The following is a 21,118-nucleotide window of genomic DNA, read 5'->3' as shown; positions in this document are numbered from 1 at the left end:
CAATGTTTTTTTAAAATGACATAGTCAAAGGGTAGAAAGGACAAAGCTGATGCAGGATTGGTTCCCACTAGGGAGATGGACTCAAAAGAATCTTGAAAGAGTCTTGAGCATCAAGCCTTTTCTGACAAAATTCAGTTTGGTGGCAAGAATTATAGGTCCTGCATTTAGGTAGGAAAAATCAGATGTACAGGTATAGGATAAGCTGTATGGATCCGAGTATAGGCCACAGATTAAACATGAGCCAGAAGCTGCCAACAATTATGGGATGTGATAGTTCCACTTTATCCTGCACTGGTCAGTATTCCAAGTTTGGTACAAACAGTGCAGCATTGAATGGTTGAATACTTCCCATGATTTCAAAAATTATGCCTCTATTGATGCAGCTCACAATGCTGAAAAAGCACAGAAAAGTAACAGAAATAGTGAGGGTCTTGGAGATTGAATTCTCAGACGAACTCCTAAAAGAATTGAGTAAGATTGGTCTAAAGAAAGACAGTTAAGAAAAGACACATAAAATCTTCCAGTACTTGAAGTGCTATCATAGGGAAGAAGTTATAAATTTATGCTATGTAATAGCTGAAGCTAGTACAAGAACTAATGGATGGAAGCTTTACAGAGAGTAGCGCAAACTTGAAATATGGTGGAATTTCCTAACTGTGACAGTTATTAAGCAGTGTAACAGCCTACCGCTTGGAGTCCATCACTGGAGGTTTTCAAACAAAGATTAAACACCCATTTGCCTGGGATAATCTGAGGATTCTTGCTTTGGGTTGGATCAGAAGACATTCAAGGTATTTTTCAATTCTATGGTTCTATTATGCCTTGAGGTGGAGGCAGAAATTCAACAGGTATAGCAGACCACCTTGCATTTAAAAGTGCCAGCCAGAGTTGCTGGCAAAAATGTCAGAAATCTGTTGTTAAGATCAAATCCACTAAATTTTGAAACCCAACACTGCTCAACATATACTTGCTATGAAAGGATAATCAGTATATAAGGCATAGCTTTAATTATACTGTATTTCAAGGAGGGAGAATCTGAATTTCTGCTTTTCATTTCGGCTCTTGTCAATAAAATATGTTTGTGGCAGGGAAGACTTATAGAGCAGGGTACTCTTGTATAAGTAATAAGAAATGTACATTTACCACATTTGGAAATAAATAAACTCAATTTTGAGAACAGCACACAAATGTTTAAAACATCCATCCTTCAATCAATTGATCAATAAAGCATTAGTTAATACGTTTTGAAGCAAATTGGATAATTACCCCCTGCTTTTTGAAGAGCTGGGATGGGGTTGTAAGACGATTTAAAATAGGAAATGAAGTGCACTGCCATCTAAAGGAGTAATTACCATAAAACCATTAAGGTCAAAGACTAAATTACCTAAATGACATGACTAAAAGGCTTGTTAGAAGAATAGGCTGCAAATGTACTGTGAAGGAGAATTTACATGAGTGGTTCGGAAAAAGCTATTTCAGCAACCAATATCATGCATTTCCCACTGAGAGTAGCAAGGTAGATCCATTTTTTTCCAGGAATGGAAAATACTAAGAGCATCTGGTATTTTGTCCATATTTTATCAGAAGCCTGTATGCAGCCCTTGTGCCCCATCCATGTTGGAAGAAAAACTAATTCTTACTCCCTAATTCCTTCCAGTGAATGAACTATGTCAAAAATACAGTCCCATCCCTCAAGGCTTGGTCAGCTACTTTTCCTATATTATGGATCTTCTGTCAGGCAAGGTAAGAAATTATATCCCCAAGGATATATTCCCAATACCTTGGAAAGTAGTTACAATGACCAGCATGTGTGATATGAATGTTTATTTCCCTATAGGGATTCATAGAACAAACCTACCTGTTCTATGGCTATTATCCAAATATGGCTGTCAGCTTTGTCAACTTTGCCTATGACATTCCTCTTGCTTATCTCCTCACAACGCTCTTCTACCTGCTGTTCTGCCTGGCCTGGATTGTTCGGAGGTGAGTACTGCTGCGGTCTCTATAATGTGGAAACAAAACACAAGACCCAAGGTGAGCAATCAAGGCTCAGTACAGATAGTCTTCGACTTACCGCCGCAGCTAAACCCAAACATTTTTGTTGCTAAGTGAGACGTTTGTTAAGTGAATTTTGCCTCATTTTTCGACTTTTCTTGCCATAGTTGTGACGTGAATCACCAGAGTTAGTAACCTGGCTGTTAACTGAATCTGGCTTTCCCATTGAGTTTGCCTGTGAGGAGTTCGCAAAAGGTGATTGCATGACCTTGGGACACAACAATGGTCATAAATATGAACCAGTTTTCAAGCATCTGAATTTTGATCCTATGATCCTGGGGATGCTGCAAAAGTCATAACTGTGAAAATAGAATAGAACAGAATTCTTTATTGGCCAAGTGTGATTGGACACACAAGGAATTTGTCTTTGGTGCATAAGCTCTCAGTGTACATAAAAGAAAAGATACGTTCATCAAGAATCATAAGGTACAACACTTAATGATAGTCATAGGGTACAAATAAGCAATCAAATCATATTAGGAAACAGTCAATATAAATCGTAAGGATACAAGCAACAAAGTAACAGTCATACAGTCATTAGTGGAAGGAGATGGGTGATAGGAACGATGAGAAGATTAATAATAGTGCAGACTTAGTAAATAGTTTGACAGTGTTGAGGGAATTATTTGTTTAGCAGAGTGAATAAAAAATGGCCATAAGTCGCATTCTTCAGTGTCATTATAACTTTGAACGGTCATTAAGTGAACTATTGTAAGTCAAGGACTACCTGTATAGTATTAATTAAACAACATGTATTGGAGGGACTCCCTCACAAGAATGAGAGCCAGGTTAGTCTACTGGTTACGCCCCCCTCTCCTCACAATAAGCAGCCTTCCAGATGGATCCACCTGTCAGGAAACTCCTGTTTAAATATTTCTTGTCTTCCATCCGTTTTCAGGTCAGTCCTCTGTCTCAAACAAAGCCTGGTTAGCGAAGACACATCCCTTGCATCCTACAGCAACAAAATCTTTGCTGGGTGGGATTTCAGCCTGATGCAAGATAAGATGGTGCAGTTAAAACACAAAAGCATCCGCTACGAGCTACGGGTAAGAACAGATGCTAAAACCAGATGTCCGATGGCATGTGAAGCAGCTTTTTTAATGTCCCATGCTCCAGAAGGGATGGGCTAACCATTTCCCCACAGGGAAGAAAGAAGGGCTGCCATTTATCCAGAACTAACGTAGCTTCCAATAGAACTTTTTTTTTCTTAGACTCAAATTCTAGTGGGAATTATTTTTTCCAAACATTTATTCATAACCTGAGAAAGGCTGTCTTTTCAACCTCTGTAACAGAATGTTATTTCACCCCTCTCTGTTGATATAAACTAGTCAGGAAAAGGTAATTAGATATACAGTCTAATTACCTCAACTTATAATCATTCGTAAGATAGTCCTTAACTTAAAACAATTAATTTAGTGACCATTCAAAGTAAGGGCGGGTTCCAAATCTCATTGCTACCGGTTTGCTCGTTCGCACATGCTCATGCGGGGCACTTCTGAGCATGTGCAGAACAGTGGTGGGTTTCAATTTTTTTTACTACCGGTTCTGTGGGTGTGGCTTGGTGGGTGTGACAGAGGAAGGATAGTGCAAAATCCCCATTCCCTCCCAACTCCTGGGGAAGGTTATTTCAAAATCCCCATTCCCTCCCCACCCCACTAATCTGCTCTGGGAAGGAATCAAACTTCCCCTTCTTCATTTCCCCAAATAAAATATTACTCATAAGAAAAGACTCCCAGAAAAGCAAGGAAAAATCAAGCTGCTAACAAAGGAACCTGCCTGAGGCCCATTCCACATTCCTGTCAGCTGCATAAAGGAGACTTTGTAAGAAGAAAACAGCTACCGGTGCTTAGAGATAATAGAAAGTGGAAGCCGGAAGTTCGGCTACATTTACAAGCAGGCAGAAAACTAATTCAAGACAGGATACATCACAATGGAAATCACCCAAACCTTTTTAGAAACACAAAGCCCATGTTGCACAAACCCCAAAGTTTTAAAAACATAGAACCATATAAGAATCCCTCCTCTTATGCAGTTTGTTGTTCAGCTGACCCAGAAACGAACTGCTGAATGTCACTTCGCTTCTGCAGTAAAAACCTCCTTCCAGCTGCTGCTTCTTCGGTTGTCAATTTAAAGCAACGGTATCTTTTTTCCCCCCCTTCTTCTTTGCTAAGTGATCTCCTGGCTGAGAAGCAAGTCCTGATTTTTTCATTCTAGCTGATCAGTTGGGAGTCGGGAGGAAGCTAATAGATTGGGGATGAGGCCAGGCAGAGGTGGTATTTACCAGTTCTCCGAACTACTCAAAATTTCCACTACCTGTTTGCAAGAACCAGGGAGAACCGGGTAGCAACCCACCACTGATTCATAGCCTGAGAAAAGCTGTCTTTTCAACCTCTGCAACAGAATGTTCTTTCACCCCTCTGTTGCTATAAGTTGTCAGGCAAGGTAAGAAATTATATCCCCAAGGATATATTCCCAATACCTTGGAAAGTAGTTACAATGACCAGCATGTGTGATATGAATGTTATTTCCCTATAGGGATTCATAGAACAAACCTACCTGTTCTATGGCTATTATCCAAATATGGCTGTCAGCTTTGTCAACTTTGCCTATGACATTCCTCTTGCTTATCTCCTCACAACGCTCTTCTACCTGCTGTTCTGCCTGGCCTGGATTGTTCGGAGGTGAGTACTGCTGCGGTCTCTATAATGTGGAAACAAAACACAAGACCCAAGGTGAGCAATCAAGGCTCAGTACAGATAGTCTTCGACTTACCGCCGCAGCTAAACCCAAACATTTTTGTTGCTAAGTGAGACGTTTGTTAAGTGAATTTTGCCTCATTTTTCGACTTTTCTTGCCATAGTTGTGACGTGAATCACCAGAGTTAGTAACCTGGCTGTTAACTGAATCTGGCTTTCCCATTGAGTTTGCCTGTGAGGAGTTCGCAAAAGGTGATTGCATGACCTTGGGACACAACAACGGTCATAAATATGAACCAGTTTTCAAGCATCTGAATTTTGATCCTATGATCCTGGGGATGCTGCAAAAGTCATAACTGTGAAAATAGAATAGAACAGAATTCTTTATTGGCCAAGTGTGATTGGACACACAAGGAATTTGTCTTTGGTGCATAAGCTCTCAGTGTACATAAAAGAAAAGATACGTTCATCAAGAATCATAAGGTACAACACTTAATGATAGTCATAGGGTACAAATAAGCAATCAAATCATATTAGGAAACAGTCAATATAAATCGTAAGGATACAAGCAACAAAGTAACAGTCATACAGTCATTAGTGGAAGGAGATAGGTGATAGGAACGATGAGAAGATTAATAATAGTGCAGACTTAGTAAATAGTTTGACAGTGTTGAGGGAATTATTTGTTTAGCAGAGTGAATAAAAAATGGCCATAAGTCGCATTCTTCAGTGTCATTATAACTTTGAACGGTCATTAAGTGAACTATTGTAAGTCAAGGACTACCTGTATAGTATTAATTAAACAACATGTATTGGAGGGACTCCCTCACAAGAATGAGAGCCAGGTTAGTCTACTGGTTACGCCCCCCCTCACAATAAGCAGCCTTCCAGATGGATCCACCTGTCAGGAAACTCCTGTTTAAATATTTCTTGTCTTCCATCCGTTTTCAGGTCAGTCCTCTGTCTCAAACAAAGCCTGGTTAGCGAAGACACATCCCTTGCATCCTACAGCAACAAAATCTTTGCTGGGTGGGATTTCAGCCTGATGCAAGATAAGATGGTGCAGTTAAAACACAAAAGCATCCGCTACGAGCTACGGGTAAGAACAGATGCTAAAACCAGATGTCCGATGGCATGTGAAGCAGCTTTTTTAATGTCCCATGCTCCAGAAGGGATGGGCTAACCATTTCCCCACAGGGAAGAAAGAAGGGCTGCCATTTATCCAGAACTAACGTAGCTTCCAATAGAACTTTTTTTTTCTTAGACTCAAATTCTAGTGGGAATTATTTTTTCCAAACATTTATTCATAACCTGAGAAAGGCTGTCTTTTCAACCTCTGTAACAGAATGTTATTTCACCCCTCTCTGTTGCTATAAGCTAGTCAGGAAAAGGTAATTAGATACAGTCTAATTACCTCAACTTATAATCATTCGTAAGATAGTCCTTAACTTAAAACAATTAATTTAGTGACCATTCAAAGTAAGGGCGGGTTCCAAATCTCATTGCTACCGGTTTGCTCGTTCGCACATGCTCATGCGGGGCACTTCTGAGCATGTGCAGAACAGTGGTGGGTTTCAATTTTTTTTACTACCGGTTCTGTGGGTGTGGCTTGGTGGGTGTGACAGAGGAAGGATAGTGCAAAATCCCCATTCCCTCCCAACTCCTGGGGAAGGTTATTTCAAAATCCCCATTCCCTCCCCACCCCACTAATCTGCTCTGGGAAGGAATCAAACTTCCCCTTCTTCATTTCCCCAAATAAAATATTACTCATAAGAAAAGACTCCCAGAAAAGCAAGGAAAAATCAAGCTGCTAACAAAGGAACCTGCCTGAGGCCCATTCCACATTCCTGTCAGCTGCATAAAGGAGACTTTGTAAGAAGAAAACAGCTACTGGTGCTTAGAGATAATAGAAAGTGGAAGCCGGAAGTTCGGCTACATTTACAAGCAGGCAGAAAACTCATTCAAGACAGGATACATCACAATGGAAATCACCCAAACCTTTTTAGAAACACAAAGCCCATGTTGCACAAACCCCAAAGTTTTAAAAACATAGAACCATATAAGAATCCCTCCTCTTATGCAGTTTGTTGTTCAGCTGACCCAGAAACGAACTGCTGAATGTCACTTCGCTTCTGCAGTAAAAACCTCCTTCCAGCTGCTGCTTCTTGGGTTGTCAATTTAAAGCAACGGTATCTTTTTTTCCCCCCTTTTTCTTTGCTAAGTGATCTCCTGGCTGAGAAGCAAGTCCTGATTTTTCATTCTAGCTGATCAGTTGGGAGTCGGGAGGAAGCTAATAGATTGGGGACGAGGCCAGGCAGAGGTGGTATTTACCAGTTCTCCGAACTACTCAAAATTTCCATTACCTGTTTGCAAGAACCAGGGAGAACCGGGTAGCAACCCACCACTGATTCATAGCCTGAGAAAAGCTGTCTTTTCAACCTCTGCAACAGAATGTTCTTTCACCCCTCTCTGTTGCTATAAGCTAGTCAGGAAAAGGTAATTAGATACAGTCTAATTACCTCAACTTACAATAATTTGTTTAGTAACAGTTCAAAGCAAGGGTGGGTTCCAAACCCCATTGCTACTGGTTCACTCGTGTGCTCATGTGGGGTGCTTCTGAGCATGTGCAGAAGCATCCAGGTGGGTGGGTGGAGCCTCCTGCCGCTGCTACTACCGGTTTGCCCGATCCAGTGCAAACCGGTAGCAATCCACCACTGGTTCAAAGTTATAATGGCACTTTAAAAAGTGTCTTATGACTGCTTTTCACACAAGACTATCACGGCATCCCCATGCATTCCCAGAATCCCCATGGTTACATGATCAAAATTTGGAGGCCTGCAACTGGCATGTATTTATGACAATTGCAGTATCATGTGATCAACGTTTGTAACCCTCCCGACTGGCTTCTGACAAGTAAAGTCAATGGGGGAAGCTAAGTTGACTTAACAACTGCATGTTTCACCTAACACCTCTTCTGTTTGCAGAAAAGATTGTAAAATGGAGCACAACTCACTTAACAGCTGTCTCACTTAACAACAGAAATGTTGGGCTCAATTGTGGCCTTAAGTCAAGGACTACCTGTAACCCAAATTCCTCTCTCACACAAAACGTCTATGGCTCTAAAAAATTGCAGGAGTGAGAAATTCAAAGGGTGTACTGTTGTCCCCAGTTCTACAACTGGATATGGGGGAAACAAACTTTTGGATTATTTTCAACAATTAATGCAATTATTTCTCCCCCCCACTTCAAATAGATGAAACTTTATAATTTGCATGACAGGTAAAATCTTTTTATTTTGTTTTGTTATTTTTCTTTTTTCTTTTTTTGATTTTTTTAAAAAACAATTTATCATTAATCAATCAGTGTAACATCTGGGTACAAAAATTTTTGTGTCATCATATTCAACATTTATCGTCATTTTCTTAGTACGTATTTATCTTTCCTCTTACATTTAAATTTAATGTATTACAACATATTTTCCCCATGTTTCTTATTTTTACATTTCCTATTGTCTATATTCAGTCTCTATCCATTGATAAAATTGCCCTTATATGTTGTAATATTTTGATTCTTCCTTCCCTCTAATTGCTAATGTTAATCTACTCATTTCTGCACATTCTAATATTTTCTTAATTAGCTCTCCCTTTGTAGGAATTTTTTCTGCTTTCCAGTTTTGTGCAAATACCATTCTTGCTGCCGTTATTTGATTATACATGTATAATCAAATATGTATTTTCTTTACTAAATTTCTCCGGTAAGTTTTGTTATTTTTCAAAGGCGATGGATTTATGATTTGTCAAGAAAGTGTAAAGGGATAAGCTAGAGCATTGCTAACTGAATTTTAATTTATCATATGGCTGCTAATGCAATGTTATTATAGGGTAATACAATTAAGACACTATTTTAAAAAATAAGGACAATTTTTAGGTTATTGGGAAAACGACAGTTGACTGGGTTCCCACATGGCTTTAAAACAATCATTGCCAAGATCACAAAGCAGCATATGCTCATAGAAATGGCTCTGCGCAATGTGCAAATGAGGGTTTGGGCAAAGCTAATTTTGTGGAGTCCTTGGTGCTCTCTAAGCTTGGTTGTTTGCTTGCAGACCTTTCATTACCCAACTAGGTAACATCATCAGAGTGAGTGAATATGGGGTTTGCTCCTTTTTTATATACAGTAGCATGCCCTGCTAGTTTTGAGGGTGTTGCTTTCTCCTCGGTAGTTCCTTGAGACGGTATTGGTTTCTGCTTGATTGTTGTCTGGTGTCAATCCTTGCTTATCTGGGTGTATGCTGCTGGATGTGTTCTGTATGTGTTTAATCTTTCAAGATTTAAAGCTGCTTTGATTGTCCTTTGTTCTGAGCTGCTTCAGATGCTTTTCATCTCTTACTCTCCCCTTCCAGATGGACCTGGAAGAAGCCAGTTTCCGAAAGCACCAGGCAGAATTGACCACATCTCAGCGAATTGGCCTTTATGTCCTGCGAAGTCTGGTCAATATCTTGGTTTTAGTGCTTTTGGGAGTCTCCTTTTACTGTATCTACCTGGCCGTGAGCTATTCCCAGGAGATGATGGGAAAAGTAAGTATGTGGGCCCACAGCTACCCCTCAAGAGGTTGTGCTTCCCCCAATACTTAAGGCCTCACCTCTCTGTGACCAGTCCCCCATATTGTGGTGGAGGCATTTAGGTAATTGCAAAAGCAGTTCTGGCCAGGTTTGGGCAGCAATTGTCGTGTTGAAAATCCAAGCAGAGCCCTTATGGATCAAGGACTTGTGACTTTGCCAGTTACATGGAAGTTCTGTCAAGCAAGGCCTTACAAGTTAAAGTAAAGGAGCACAGTAGTTTAATGTGGTGAGAATGCTGGGTTGATGATCTGCATGCCCACGTTTGGGACCCGAGTTCTGCTGTGTGATGGTGTGAGCTCCTGTCATTTGCTCCAGCACCTGTTCATCTAGCAGTTCGAAAGCGTGCAAACATGAGTAGATAAATAGGTATGACTTCAGTGGGCCCATTCGTGGGGACATGAAAGGAAGCCTCCAACTAAGTGTCCTCAGGGCAACAGCGATGTCACCAGCTGATCGTTTCACCTCAGAAGCGCCTCAGTGCTTCGAACTTAACAACAACAAGTTAAAGTTCAGCCTGTAGAAATTGTCCTCGACTTACAACCACAATTGTAACAACCAGAATTTCCATTGCTAAGCAAGGTGGTTGTTAAGTGAGTCATGCCATTTTTAAAACCTCTTTTTGCCATGGAATCACTGCAGCTGTTAAGTGAATTATGGGGTCATTAAGCAAATTCTCTCAAAACATTGCTTATTGGAAGCCAGCTGGGAAGGTCGTAAATGGTGATCGCATCACTCCTGGACACTGCAATCATTAATACATGCCAGTTGCCAAGTGCCTAAATTTTGATCATGTGACCATGGGGATATTAGTGGTATAAGTGCAATGTCCGGTCATAAGTCCCTTTAATCAGTACTGTTGTAATTTCAAATGCTCCCTAAACATATGGTTGTAAGTCAAGGACTACCTGTAAGAAGCCAGCTCTCTATCTCATAGGTCTTATTTGCAAAGAAACTTCCCATTCAATTGTATTTTTTCTTTCTGTAACATTCATGCCTAAATGAATTCCTCTGTCTTTTGATACAGATGGACACTCCTGACAAAAGTCAGTTCTTGCTGGAACTGCTGGTGGCTTATCTCCCCTCCGCTGTCATCACGGCTGCCAACCTCCTTGTCCCGATGATCTTTCAGTTCCTTGTGCCTCTCGAGAAATACCCACTCAGTTTTCAAATCAAAATCACACTTCTGAGGTACAAAAAAAATCTGGGCATGTCTGCTATAGAGCAGGGGGTCTCCAAACGTGGCGGTTTTAAGACTTGTGGACTTCAAATCCCAGAATCCTGCTATAAAGGGTGGGAAATCAAGACTCTGGTGCTTTCTTTTCATTTTTAATGACTCCACTGTCTACTGCCCAGAGAAAGAACAGCTATTGATGTATGCTTTCATAGCAAAGATGGGAGAGATAAAGAAACAGGGGATTCAAATAATCAGGGGCCAAAAGGAAGGAAGATGCTGAAATCTGCAAAGAGATTTCTTAAACTGACTTCATGTTTAGCCAATATATGCGCAGGAGCAAACCTTTTTCTTACCGACAAAAAGGAGGCACTTTGTTTAGAGTGAGAGGCAGGATTAGACCAATGGTGAAATCCAATTTTTTTTACTACCTGTTCTGTGGGCGTGACTTGGTAGGCATGGTGTGGCTTGGTGGGCGTGGCAGGGGAAGAATACTGCAAAATCCCCCTTCCCCCCACCACTCCTAGGGGAAGAATATTGGAAAATCTCCATTCCCACCACACTCTGGGGCCAGCCAGAGGTGGTATTTGCCGGTTCTCTGAACTACTCAAAATTTCTGCTACCGGTTCTCCAGAACCTGCTGGATTTCACCCCTGGATTAGACAGATCCATCATATTCTAAGACGTTCCAGAATGGAATTATTTTTCATAGTGCCATTATCAATTCCCCTTTGGAAGTAGTTGGAAACTTACCCTCACTTCTTTAGCTCAAGGTGAAGGACTAATAGGGTTCTAGATGCTAATGGACACAAATCTAAGCATCCCTCACCAGTTGTTGAGTCGAGGACAACTGGTGATTAAGCAATATTTTGAGGTGCACTGGTTATAAATAGACTGGACTAGATTAAGCATATGGTAGTCCTTCGACTTCAGAGAAGACAACATTGTTGTTTAGTTCTTGTGTGGTCACTGAGGTTGCTCTGCAGTCCTTGTCTGGAAGCCTGGAATCTAACACTATGGGGCACTGAAAGTCCATTGTTGTAGTAACTGTGAGTGTTATTCTTTTATGTTCTGTTTAATTATTGTTTATAGATAGTGTGTGATGCTAAGTAAACAGTTGCTTTTTAGAGTAATGTGATCTACTTTGCATCCTGTTGTTTTGAAGAACCCTGAACTTTAGGAGTTAGAGATCTAATCAATATTTTCCACTTTGCACATTGTGAAGGGTCTGAGAACCGAGTTCAGGGATACCGACGTGTATTGTTGACCACTTCCTTTGGTTGCTCTAATTAGTACCTTTTGATGCAGCTTGAGGTGCAAATATTAAACCGTGTCTATTTCCATATCTATCTCCAACAGCGTATCCTTTGTGGATATCTACAGATTCAGCTGCTGTTAAGAGACCAAGAGCGGCTCATGTGATTTTCTTCCCCCTTCTATCTTGGTTATTAGGCAACCTGACATATCTATCTCTTCTGACAGGAATGTTGTCCTGCGTTTTGCTAGCCTAATTGTGGTCCTTGTTACACTCTGGGGGCAGATCACCTGTAATGGGGACCCGCAGAACTCCAAGTGCCGCAACTGTGGTTATAATAATCATCTTCATCCGGTAAGGGAAATAGTGGTTTATGTGGGAGGTAGACATTTCTGGAATTGCCAGTCAAAACAAACTGTGCTGCTATTTAATATTTTCCTCAAAAGGTTTTGTGTGGGAAAAAAGATTGGAAAGATTATCTATGTGGAGCAATCACAAAAAGTAAGATGGTGTCATCTAGAGTCCTGTTTCCTAAAACTCAGAACAGCAGTTGCACGCTTGAAGCCAGATCTAGACATATTTGTAATACAGCTATTGTAATTAAGTTAAATTACACATTTAAATATATTTAGGTATGACTAATTTGAACCCCATTGATTTCAGTGGCTTCTGGACTTCAGCAAGATTACTTTACATAACACAAAGTCCAGGCCAAACAAATCTAATCTTAACCCTAACTCTAACTCTAAACCTGCCCTATAAATTAATCCTAATCCTAACCCCAAAAAGAATGAACAGATGTAACTCAGATTCCTTCCTTCTCCTAACAAGAACTAAAATTTAAATTTGAAATTAATTCCTGGGTTATTTGAAAGAGTTATAGCTTCTAGAATACAGGCAAATGAGAAATGCCAAGTTTTTATGGGCAATCTGATATAGGAAGAAACTGAAAAAAACTTATCTCTCCCTCCAGTGCTGGGAGACTTCGGTGGGGCAGGAAATGTACAAGCTGATGATCTTTGACATGGTGATCACACTGCTTGTGATATTGTTGGTGGAGTTTCCCAGAAAGTAAGTCTTTTAAGTTTTGTATGTCTATTGATGGTGGAGGGGATGATTACAGGTAGTCCTCAACACGCAACTGGTCATTTAGCAGCTGTTTGGAGTTACTAAAGACCTCTGGAGGGCTACTTATGACCTGATTCTGAAATCCCAACAACTGGAAACCCTGCCCTGCAATCACATGACTGCATTTTGGGTGCTCGGCAATCAGCTTGCATTTAAGGCTGTTTGCAGTGACTACATTTTATGACTTTCTTGCCAAAAATCTACCTTTGTTTTCAGTTTTCAGCAAAACTGCCCCTTGACACAAACCTTCGCTTAATGACCTCAACAAAAAAGGCAATAAAAATGAATTAATCACAAGCGACTGCTTTATGTCCTTGTGACTGTAACAGGCTGATTTCATTATGGTCAAAATTAGAGAATAACCTATGGTTTGGTTACTTTCCATAATCCAAGCATGGGACACTGCAAACAGCCATAAATCCCACTATATCGCTGAGTGCCTAAAATGTGGACATGTGACTGATGGGTGGGGAGCGACCATCAAAACTGGGTCATAACTCCCTTGTTCCAGGTAGGTCATAAGTTGAGGACTACCTGTATAAAGAAATAAATGAATGGATGGAACAACATGTTCCAGTTGGGACTTCACATGAAAGTCGGGGTCACCAGCAAAATCCATACCTCCCCCCCCCTTTCTTTCCTTTCCTAGGATGCTGGTGACTTACTGGCCTTCCTGCCTCTTGCTCAAATGGTGGGGAGAACAGGAGTTCATGGTTCCTGACAACATTTTGAACCTGGTATACGGGCAAACCTTGTGCTGGACTGGAGCCCTTTTTTGCCCTCTTCTGCCAGTGCTCAACACCATCAAATACATTGCAGTCTTCTACATGCAAAAGGTGATTCAACAACAGCCTCAAAGTGTAATTACAAGATGGAGCAGAGAAAGGCCAATGGAAATTCGGGTCTTGGTTGATTAATGTGAGAAAATCCAGAATAGTGGCTTTCAACTTGTTTTCTGTCTTCGAGAAAACCTTTGTATGTGGACAAGGATCTGGGACAAGTGTTGATGGGATTGCTGGATTGAAATCTGAAAAATATTGTGATGGACTGTGAGAATAACCTTGAGGAACAGGAGGAGTCATAGCCAAGACTATAGTCAGATAAGAGATATCTGAGTCTGGGTCAGAAATGTAATTTGGAAACTTGTCATTCCCTAATTCTTAGGATAAAGGCAGGGAGAGGAGAGGCACATTCAGACATGCAGGATTCTGTTACAGTAACCTTATAATAAAAGTAGGATTAGCATTCATAATCTTGGCATCCTTGCCTGGTCTATCATGAAGAGCTGATGTCAATTTAGTAAGAGTGAATGTACCTCTCCCATCCCTGCCTTCATCCTATGATCCCATCCTCAGTTCTGGTAGTTGAGGTCCATACATCTTCAAGCTGACAAGGTTGAGAAACACTGGCATAGACCAACGTCCAGAAATAATAAATAATAAGCCAAAATAACAAAATAATAAGATGGAGCACCTTCACTCCAATGATCTATCTCATGGGCACTTTGAAAAAAAAATGGCTTAAAAGGAAAACAACAAGAACAATTTTTAAAAACCTTGAAAGAATGACTGTGCACTCATTCTTTTGAGCATAACTTTCTAAAAATTATAAATAAAAAGTAATTTTGATCTGGATTCATTATTATTGAAGTAGTGAATAAAAAGACAGCAGGTGCTTCTACTTTTTCAACAAAAAATGGACACAATCCAAGAGTCTACAATTTCCCAACCTTGGAAACTTTAAGATGTATGCACTTCAACTCCCAGAATTCCCCAGCATGGAGAAGGTGAAGTCCACACATTGTTAAGTTGCCGAGTTTGAGAAATGCTGCTCTATAGCTTTGATTGATTCCCTTCCTCCTCCATTCTTCTAGCTTACCCTTTATGCCAACTGCCGTCCAGCCGAACGCACTTTTCGTGCTTCAAGCTCCAACTCTTTTTTCCTTTTAATTCTGCTCCTGGGACTCACGATATCTGGTGTTCCAGCCCTATATAGCATCTTCGTGTAAGTATTTGACTGCCCTATAACCTTAACAGGGAGAAAACTCCATTAAATATTTTTTTTGTTGATTTTTACTTTGCCGTCTTATGGTAGCTATATACGCCACAGTGTAACATTGCCAACACCTGTAAAAGTAGAATATTAAAAGTGTTGCTAAGCCAATGCTGCTTAACTATAGTTTACACAGTAAACCCAATTTGGCTACCTATAAGCAAAGAGTAAGTCTTAATAGCAATAGCACTTATATACCGCTTCATAGTGCTTTACAACCCTCTCTAAGCATTTCACAGAGTCAGCATATTGCCCCCACAATCTGGGTCCTCATTTTACCCACCTTGGAAGGATGGAAAGCTGAGTCAACCTTGAGCCGGTGAGATTTGAACTGCAAACTGCAGCTAGCAGTCAGCTGAGGTAGCCTGCAGTACTGCACTCTAACTACTGTGCCGCCTGGGTTCATCTATGCTATGGTTTACGAACCTATGGCCAATGAGCCATAGTGGCACAGTGGTTAGAATGCAGAATTGCAGGCTAATTCTGCCGACTGCCAGCAGTTCGATTCTCACTGGAAGGTTGACTCAGCCATCCCTTCCGAGATCAGTAAAATGAGGACCCAGATTGTTGGGGGCAATATGCTGACTCTGTAAACTGCTTAGAGAGGGCTATAAAGCACTGTGGAGCGGTATATACATCTAAGTGCTATGGCTATTGACAGAATAGTTTTGATTCAAAAGAAATCAGACTATATTATGTTTTGATGAGTGAGCAAGAGTATCACATTTAAGTAAATAAAATATGTTTTTAATTCCCTTCCCTGCTAGCTACCATCTCACTCTCAATTTTCCCCACAGTCTGCCTCCTTCAAAAGCATGTGGCCCGTTCCGTGATCAAACCACCATGTGGAATGTGGTCACCCAGGCTGTGTCAGAGTTACCTGCTGGTGCCCAAGGCTTCTTGAGATTTATGGGCTCAGTCGCCTTTTCTGCACCCTTGTTTCTGCTTCTGAGGTAAGGAATTGCATTTTCTAAAGAGGTCTGGAGAATGGGGCACAGGAAGAAAAGGAGTCTCACATCCTAAGATTGTAGCATCTGGAGTAGTAATATTGTAATTATTTTTTCCCTCTCTGTCTCTATCCTTTCTTCAAGTGTCTTCATGTTCTACCTCAAGGCCCTGGCCGACTCATACAGTTCCAGGATCAAAGGTCTCAAAGGGCAGCTCCGTCTGGTGAGTAGTCAGTTAAAAGCAATCCAAAAGTGGGTATGAGGTGGTGAAAAATTGACTCCAGGACTGGATAGCTCAGGATGGGCAAAGGGCATGCAGAAAAAAATGGGGAGAGGGCAACGATATATTAATTATGGTTCTGCAGGTGCAAGTTGATTCTTTTCAGGGGTAAAATCCAGCAGGTTCTGACATGTTCTGGAGAACTGGTAGCAGAAATTTTGACTAGTTTGGAGAACCGGCAAATAACACCTCTGGCTGGTCCCAGAATGGGGTGGGAATGGGGATTTTGCAATATCTTTTCCCCAGGAGTGGGGTGGGAATGGGGATTTTGCAGTATCCTTCCCCTGTCATGCCCACCAAGCCACACCCACAGAACCAGTAGTAAAAAAATTTGCATTTCACCACTGATTCTTTTGTATTATAATAATTGTTGGAAAGGACTTCAAAGATTATCCAGCAGAAATTTGTGTTTAAAGCTTCTAAGATTAGCAGTCATTATGGCACAGTTTAAAAACTTCTAACATTAACTCTGTGCAGGAGAAGATAGTGCAGGTTTAGTTTCTATTTTGTGAGATTGTGGAATTCAATCAAAGGAAACAATATTAGCTAGCCAGGGAAATTACTTATCTTCTTAAAGACATGCTTCCAGAATCAAAATCACATGAAGTATTAATACTTTCTAAAGCCTTAGTAAGGCCACATCTGCAAAACCACATCCAGTTTCAGTCACCACATTAGAAAAAAGATGTTTAGGCTTTGGAAAAAGTGCAGAGAAGAGCAACTAAGATGATTAAAGGCCCGGAAACTAAAACATATGAAGAGTGGTTGCAGGATTTTGGTTTGGCTAGTTTAGAGAAAAGGACTTTTAGTAGTGACATGATAACAGTATTCCAGTATTTGAGGGGCTGCCGCAAAGAAGAGGGGGTCAACTTATTTCCCAAACTAATCAAGGAGAGAAGCAACTTAGAACTAAGAAATTTCCTGACAGTGAGAACCATCAAACAGTGGAACAGCGTGCCTTCAGAAATTGTGGGTGCTTCATCACTGGACGTTTTTAAGAAGAGACTGGACAGCCATTTGTCTGAAATGGTATAAGGTCTCCTGCTTAAGCAGGGGGTTGGGCTAGAAGTCCTCCAAGGTGGCTTCCAATTCTATTCTATTCAAAGCTTCCTGTATTTTAATTTTTTTAAAAAAAAATTAAATGGTGGGATGGAGGAAAGAATGCTAAATTCATACATGATACTGCATTGGGATTTCTAAAATGGTTTGCTGACTTAGTTAAAATGATCTGGTTTGTGCAGCATGCTAATCTACAAAGCTTTGGTCTATTCATTTGCCCCCCTGCTTTTGAGTCAGTGTTGACTCTTGGATAAGTCCCTGCAGTTTTCTTGGCAAGATCTCAGAAGTGGTTTACCATCGTTTCCTTCCTAAGGTTAAGAGAGAATGACTGGGTCAAGGTCACCCAGCTGACTTTGTGCCTAAAGTGGGACTAGAACTCACAGCCTTTAGTTTCTAGTAGTCTAACAGTTTCCAGCCAAATGCTTTACCCACTACACCAGCTCAATAAGGAGTTGAGCAGCTCATAGCAGGAAGCTGGTAGAGCATTAATAAGCCCAAATGCTCACCTTCAGCCTTAGGTTCCCAAATTCAATTATCTGCATCTGCTAAAAGAGTTTCATGGATGACAATTGCAACCTTGTCCCCTTCCCCAAGAGCTGTGGGTGATGTCCAACTCAGGAGGGTATATCTCAGAAAGGAGAAGCCCCCCTCCCCCCCCACCTCAAGCTCATCCAGATCTCTGTGGCAATGTGTGCCAGTTCAGCTGCCTAATCCACTATCGAATTGCGAGAGAGACTTCATTGCTTTCAATCTTCTCTTTTTCTCAGGAGGGTCAGGACAAGTTCTTCCTCGTAAAACGGATTTCAGAATTGAGCCAGTGAAAGAAAAGAAAAATATATACGAGAATAAATCTTTTTCATCTTATTCAGCAATACTTCCAAGATATCACCACATGCTAGATGGGCAGCATATAAGTTTAATAAACAAACAAACAAAGAAGTAAATGTTATGTTATGGTTTTCAAATTGCAATGCAATAATGTGCTTATGGTGGCTCAATTATCATTTTTAATAAAATAGAAGGGAAAATGATTAAATAATAGGGAATTATATTATATATATAAATATATATACACTTAGCTTTAATGAACTAGCAGCTGGTTGACTTTGTCTGGACTCAAAAGCAAAGATGGGTCAATTCAGCTGAGTAATTTGAAAGAAGACCACTAGGGGCAGGCATTCTCAAACTCTGGAATACTGGAACCACTTAAAATGATCTTTTGTGTGACTCAAATAGAATTAATGATTTCATTAGGAATTAGGCTGAGCAAGAAAAACTGTCACTGATTAAAAGATGCCATATACAATATACTCACATATAATCAGATTCATGGATAAACCGACCCTCAAATTTTTAAACCAATACTATGAAAACTGCGCCACCTGTAGATAAGCTAATCCTTAACATTTTTGTTTGTTTTAATGTTCACAATTAGCTTATTCATGGATGGGCTTATACACGAGTCTTTTAAAAAATGTATTATCATATAAATTGAAATCTGGTGGTAAAACAACTGAGTACTGAATAAATTATTCTTTAAACTTTTGCCAATCCGTAAAACTGGAAAGCTCTTGCTACTTGCAGACATAAATTGTAATTGCATATACATGGTTATGAAAAAAAATCCAACAAATGATTTGTAGTCAGGTATCTAAATTGAATTAAGGTTTTCCTATTGTTCCAATTTAACCTTTGTCATGGTTTCACTATTTGGCTTTGGACAGATGATATTTTTAACTTTCGTATCCCCCAACAATAATGGATGGACAATTATAGACTTGTTTGCAATACTGTATAGATTAAAGATTACTAATTCACTAAATCAAACCAGAATTAATCTAATGCAGGTAGTAATTTATGACTACAACAGAGACAGGAATTTCTGTTGTGAAGCAAGGCAGTTGTTAAGTGAATGACACCCAATTGTATGACCTTTTTGCCATGGTTGTTAAGCAAATCACTTGCAGTTGTTAAAATTATATGGTTGCTAAGCAACCCCACTGACTTTGCTTGCTTGAAGCCGGCTGGGAAGGTTGCAAATGGTGATCACGTGATCTTGGGATGATGCAGTTGTCTTAGATACATCTGAATTGCCAAAACTGCACCAGTTTTGATCATGTGACCGTGGGAATGCTGTGATGATTGTAAGAGTGAGTACTGGTTGTACATCATTTTTTCCAATATTGTTGTAACTTCGAATGGTCACTAAATGAATGGTTGTAGGTCGAGCAGCGTTGGTTAGATGTGGAGGGAAGAATGCTTGGCTAAATAAGCCACCAATCCAACTTGTTGCGTTTCTTTCTTATGCATAAACTTTAAATATTTAAAGTTGATCCAGGTACTATGGTTAAATTAAATAAACAAATTAGTTATAATTTAAACAGTATTTCAGTGTAAACTTTTAAAGTCATGTTATTCTATAGCATGAGGCTTATTGGCTGAAATAAACCAATTTCTACCTCAATACTTCAAAACACTATGTATCCAGCAATAGATTTCAAGCTACAGTATTCCTTTTTGATATAGCGTCCATAAATCCTTAAATTTTGAGCTACAAAATCGCACATAACTATTAGCCAACAGCAAACAGATACTGAAAGCCAAATCTTTGCTCAATCTTGCAGCTGTCAGGACTGTATTTACTTTGGTATAACAGCAACCAACACAACCTTCTGCTTGTTAACACTGGAAAAATGGTAAAAACAGAACATAAAACCCATAAATTCAACAGAACGATACCCTTGGTGATACAGGACCATCATTCTCCATATGGTCTCTGGAAGAGGTGTTTTCCTCAATTTCTGGGAAGGTACTAACCTAATCTCAAGAGGGATGCTATTCTATAAAATAAGGGGTAGAACATAAAAGTAAAATTTATAAGTTCCCAAAGGGGGACTACTAACAATTTTTGCTCAGAAGTATACACTAGATGGCTCAATTCCACTAGGAGAAAGTGGTAGTGAAACTCTAAACTGCCTCTGGAAATGTATTAGTGGCCAGTTCAGGACCTCGAGCACATGTGTTCCATGTTTTACTAGTTTTTGAAAGATTTTTTTTTTTAAATTTCACCTTTATTTCTTTATAAGTAACTCAAGGCAATGAACATACCTAATACTCCTTCCTGTTCCTATTTTCCACCCAACAGCCCTCCGAGGTGAGGGGCTGAGACAATAACTGGCTCAAAGAAAGCTAGATGGTTTTTCATCCCTAAGGCAGAACTAGAACTTACTGTCTCCTGATTTTTAGGCCAACACCTTAAGTGCTACACCAAACTGGCTTTTGCCATTATGGAAATGCTTCCCAACCATGGTAATTTTAAGATATGTGGATTCCAACTCCCGGATTCAATTCTGGGGATACGGGTTCCAAGATCACTGCAGATGAGGATGCAGCCAAGAAATTAAAAGACGCTTGCTCCTGGGGAGGAAACCTATGGCAAATCTAGACAGCGTACTAAAAAGCAGAGACATCACCCTGCCAACAAAAGTGCATATAGTCAAGGTTATGGTTTTCCCAGTTGCAATGTATGGCTATAAAAGTTGGACCATAAGAAAGGCTGAGCGCCAAAGAATTGAGGCCTTTGAATTCTGGTATTGGAGAAGACTCCTGCGAGTCCCTTGGACTGCAAGGCGAACAAACAAGTCAGTCCTAGAGGAGATCAACCCTGACTGCTCTTTAGAAGGCCAGATCCTGAAGATGAAACTGAAATACTTTGCCCACCTAATGAGAATGAAGGACTCACTGGAGAAGAGCCTAATGCTGGGAAAGATTGAGGGCAAAAGAAGAAGGGGAGGACAGAGAATGAGGTGGCTGGATGCAGTAGGCTACACTGAAGCAGTAGGTATGAGCTTAAA

At 40.2% G+C, this 21,118-nt stretch overlaps 1 protein-coding gene across 1 annotated transcript in view; it reads left to right on the top strand.

The window, feature by feature from the left end:
- TMC4 (transmembrane channel like 4) overlaps positions 1-18,208 on the top strand; it is a 34,148-nt gene extending 15,940 nt beyond the window's left edge. The window contains exons 5-16 of the mRNA XM_058183769.1: positions 1,658-1,743; positions 1,838-1,983; positions 2,954-3,101; positions 9,154-9,327; positions 10,397-10,560; positions 12,026-12,152; positions 12,772-12,869; positions 13,576-13,762; positions 14,800-14,930; positions 15,776-15,931; positions 16,070-16,148; positions 18,032-18,208. Coding sequence (XP_058039752.1) covers positions 1,658-1,743; positions 1,838-1,983; positions 2,954-3,101; positions 9,154-9,327; positions 10,397-10,560; positions 12,026-12,152; positions 12,772-12,869; positions 13,576-13,762; positions 14,800-14,930; positions 15,776-15,931; positions 16,070-16,148; positions 18,032-18,085 — 1,550 coding nt within the window. The 3' untranslated portion in view covers positions 18,086-18,208. The remainder of the gene's footprint in view (positions 1-1,657; positions 1,744-1,837; positions 1,984-2,953; positions 3,102-9,153; positions 9,328-10,396; positions 10,561-12,025; positions 12,153-12,771; positions 12,870-13,575; positions 13,763-14,799; positions 14,931-15,775; positions 15,932-16,069; positions 16,149-18,031) is intronic.
- Positions 18,209-21,118: the final 2,910 nt, after the last annotated feature.

This window comes from Ahaetulla prasina, chromosome 4 (assembly GCF_028640845.1).
Source record: "Ahaetulla prasina isolate Xishuangbanna chromosome 4, ASM2864084v1, whole genome shotgun sequence".
NCBI classification, from domain to species: domain Eukaryota; kingdom Metazoa; phylum Chordata; class Lepidosauria; order Squamata; family Colubridae; genus Ahaetulla; species Ahaetulla prasina.
This window is presented reverse-complemented; position numbering and strand designations above follow the sequence as displayed.